This window comes from Chrysochloris asiatica, unplaced genomic scaffold (assembly GCF_000296735.1).
Source record: "Chrysochloris asiatica unplaced genomic scaffold, ChrAsi1.0 scaffold00409, whole genome shotgun sequence".
NCBI classification, from domain to species: domain Eukaryota; kingdom Metazoa; phylum Chordata; class Mammalia; order Afrosoricida; family Chrysochloridae; genus Chrysochloris; species Chrysochloris asiatica.
Genome location: NW_006408927.1, coordinates 76,285 through 79,795, shown reverse-complemented (window position 1 = coordinate 79,795; position 3,511 = coordinate 76,285). Strand labels below are relative to the sequence as shown.

General features: G+C 40.1%; 1 protein-coding gene across 1 annotated transcript in view; it reads left to right on the top strand.

Moving 5' to 3' along the window:
* LOC102819368 (zinc finger protein 420-like) overlaps positions 1 to 891 on the top strand; it is a 116,581-nt gene extending 115,690 nt beyond the window's left edge. The window contains exons 4-6 of the mRNA XM_006876723.1: positions 40 to 615; positions 694 to 804; positions 865 to 891. Coding sequence (XP_006876785.1) covers positions 40 to 615; positions 694 to 804; positions 865 to 891 — 714 coding nt within the window. The remainder of the gene's footprint in view (positions 1 to 39; positions 616 to 693; positions 805 to 864) is intronic.
* Positions 892 to 3,511: the final 2,620 nt, after the last annotated feature.

The following is a 3,511-nucleotide window of genomic DNA, read 5'->3' as shown; positions in this document are numbered from 1 at the left end:
GCCTTCAGTCGTTCCTCCTATCTCACTGCCCATATAAAGACGCACAGTGATGAGAGGCCTTATGAATGTAAAGAATGTGGGAAAGCCTTTAAGCTATTTTCAAAACTCACTAGACATATAAAAGTTCACAGTGGAGAGAAACCTTGTGTATGTAAAGAATGTGGGAAAACCTTTAAGCAGTTTTCACAACTCACTAGACATATCAGACTTCACAGTGGAGAGAAGCCTTATGAATGTAAGGAATGTGGAAAAGCCTTTTTCCAGTATTCACAACTCACTATACATGTAAGAGTTCACAGTGGAGAGAAACCTTATGAATGTAAGGAATGTGGAAAAGCCTTTAGTCGTTCTTCCCACCTCACTGCCCATATAAAGACACACAGTGATGAGAGGCCTTATGAATGTAAAGAATGTGGGAAAACCTTTAAGATATTTTCAGAACTCACTAGACATGGAAAAGTTCACAATGGAGAGAAACCTTATGAATGTAAAGAATGTGGGAAAGCCTTTAAGCAGTTTTCACAACTCACTAGACATGTCAAACTTCACAGTGGAGAGAAGCCTTATGAATGTAAGGAATGTGGAAAAGCCTTTAGTCGTTCCTCCCACCTCACTGCCCATATAAAGACACACAGTGAATAGAGGCCTTATGATTGTAAAGAATGTGGGAAAACCTTTAAGCTATTTTTACAGCTCACTAGACATGTAAGAGTTCACAGTGGAGAGAAACCTTATGAATGTAAGGAATGTGGGAAAGCCTTTAGTTGTTTTTCATCTTTCCATAAACATGCTAGAAAATTCCATGTAGTTAGGCCTTATGGTAGGAATTTGGGAAAGCCTTTAATCTGCTGTCACACCCCACAGTTCATGCAGAATCTCATTGTGGAGTGAACCTGCAGTGTAGTGAGTTCCTATCATGTGATCCTTCCAGCCATGGTCTTATAACTCCCGCACAGGGATTGAGTGGGACTGTGCTACTAAGGCATGTGGAACCCTGTAGGGGGTAGATCAGTTCTGCCATCTCACTAAGTCAACCCTGGAGGAGGGTAAGAGTACATATGTCATATCCTTACCAAGGTTCCTGTGCTGAGAAGCTCGTAGACCCAGGAGCTGGAGTTAATACTGTAGGAGGATCAATGCAAGATGAGAAGCAGCAGCAACCGCTGCAGCAGAACCAGGAGACCTGCACAAGACAGTGCATTGGACTTGTTGACAAAGTGAGAGAGCTGAGTGCTTTGGGGCAGGAGGTCCTACCTGTGTAATTTGCCTCCAGGTACTTACTGGAATCCTGGTGTGGCGCTGTAGGATGAGTACTGGACCTCAGGTTTGGTTTGAACCTCAAGGTTGGCAGTTCAAATTCACCAGCCGCTCCTCTGAAGCCCTATACAGGGTTGCTATGAGTCGGAACAGATTCAACGGCACTTTACAATAATTTCCTGGCACACGGTGCCCCTTCCCTCAGAGCTTCTGATTCTGAATAAGCTCGGGCTTATGACTGGGGTTGCTCAGATTCAGGCCAGAGATGGCATGTGAGTGATCATTTGCATTACAGTGAATGGTGCCTCAAGAGGGCCATAAAGTGTCATGATGTATGTGTTGTGTGTGTGTGTAACACTAGGTGTAAAATGGTGCGTATTCACTCATGGCCAATGTCCTCTTTCACATAACGCTCACAAAGCATACCTGTACATGGTGGTGATTTTATAAAACATACACAGACAAAGCAACATATAGAGAGCTCTAGAACATTAATAGGGATTCTCATGCAAAGGTGACACTGAATTCTGTATTCCCTTTGCTTCTCCTTAATTTGTAGTTTTTCGTCTGCTCATTATTTTTATATATTTAAACATTAAAAATAGTAATTCACCACCTGGGCAATGAAGACTAGTCAGAATTTTGAGCACTGTATCCAGCCTGTAACCATTTACCTCCCTATAGAAGAGTCCTCCTCCTTCTAGAACCATTTCCAGTGAAATCATTAAGTCAAACCTTCTTACCCTGAATCTCCAGAAACTGTCACGACTCCGTTGCTATCAGATTCTGCTTTCTGTTGCGTAGCATAACGAATTTGAAATTTGTTTATGTTGAGAAATGTACCATGATGTTTGTTTTCTGTTATATATAGTATTACTTAATTGTATACATATAGTTCAGTTTGTGAGTTTACCAGTGGGAGGACATTTGAGGGTTTTCCTGATTGTATGAATAAAACTGCTATAAACATTAAAGCATAGGTTCGTATGTGTGTTTGTGAACATGGGTTTCATGTTTCTCATGTATATAGCCATGTCAGTGGGATTGGTTTATCATATGTTAGTTGTCTGTCTACCTATACTAGAAACTGCAAGTCTTCCCCTGCCCTCACGTTTTCTCATTTATATACTGTTTCTTTTGAGGCAAAATTACTACAGAACATAGATACTCCATTCAACAATAGTTCAGTGACTTTGGTTATTTTCTTTACATTGTTTCCCCATTTTATCTTTACCCAAAATGTTTCACCACTGCAACATGAACTTATCGTGTGTGCTTTAGAGTTAGTGTATTCTCTTCACTCGCTACATTTACGTCTGGAATGTGGAAGAGAAATGGCATCTTATTCATAATCCAAGAGTATTTAAAGGTTTCTCTTGAAGTACAATGCTGTCTGTGATAGCATATGCTTACAAGGACCCATATGCTTACAAGGACACCAGTTGCTACCATTATTCAAATTTATGTTGTTGTTAAGTGCCATCGAGTCGGTTCCAACCCATAGCGACCCGAAAGCCATGATGAAGTTACAATGATGACATTGATGAATTCTACGAACTTAAGTGTGAAATTGATCAAGATACATTAATTACTACTGGTGATTTGAATGTAAAAGTTGTTACCAAGAGGAAGGATCATTAGTTGGAAAATGTGTCCTTGGTTGTAGATATAATGCTGGGGCTTTCATGATAGAAATTTTCAAGACCAGTGATTTTTCGGTACAAATACTTTCTTAAAGAACATAAAAGGTGGACTATTATGTGGGCCTCACCAGATGGAATACACAAGAATCAAATTGACTAAATCTGTAGGAAGAGATGGTGGAAAAGCTCAATATCATCAGTGAATAAAAGAACATGGCAAACTGAAAAAGGCCATTTGCATATATGCAAGTTCATGATAGCCACAATATGTCCCATCTGAATTTTGAGACCATCTCAAGAACCGATTTGATGCATTAGACACTAATGACCAATGAATAGTGGGTGTGACATCAAGAAGATATGGGAAAAAAGGAAATGTTCATTTAAAAGACACCAAAGAACAAAAACACAAAAATGACTGTTGATATTAGAAGAGAATCTGAAACATGCTCTTTAGCACGTTATGTGCCATTGAGTTGGTTCTGACTCACAGTGACCCCTGTATAGAGTTTCCAAGGAGTGACTGGTGAGTTTCAACTGCCAACCTTGTGGTTCAAACTGACCTTGCAGTCCAGGCATATCCTACAGCACCACACCAGGATAGAGAAGCT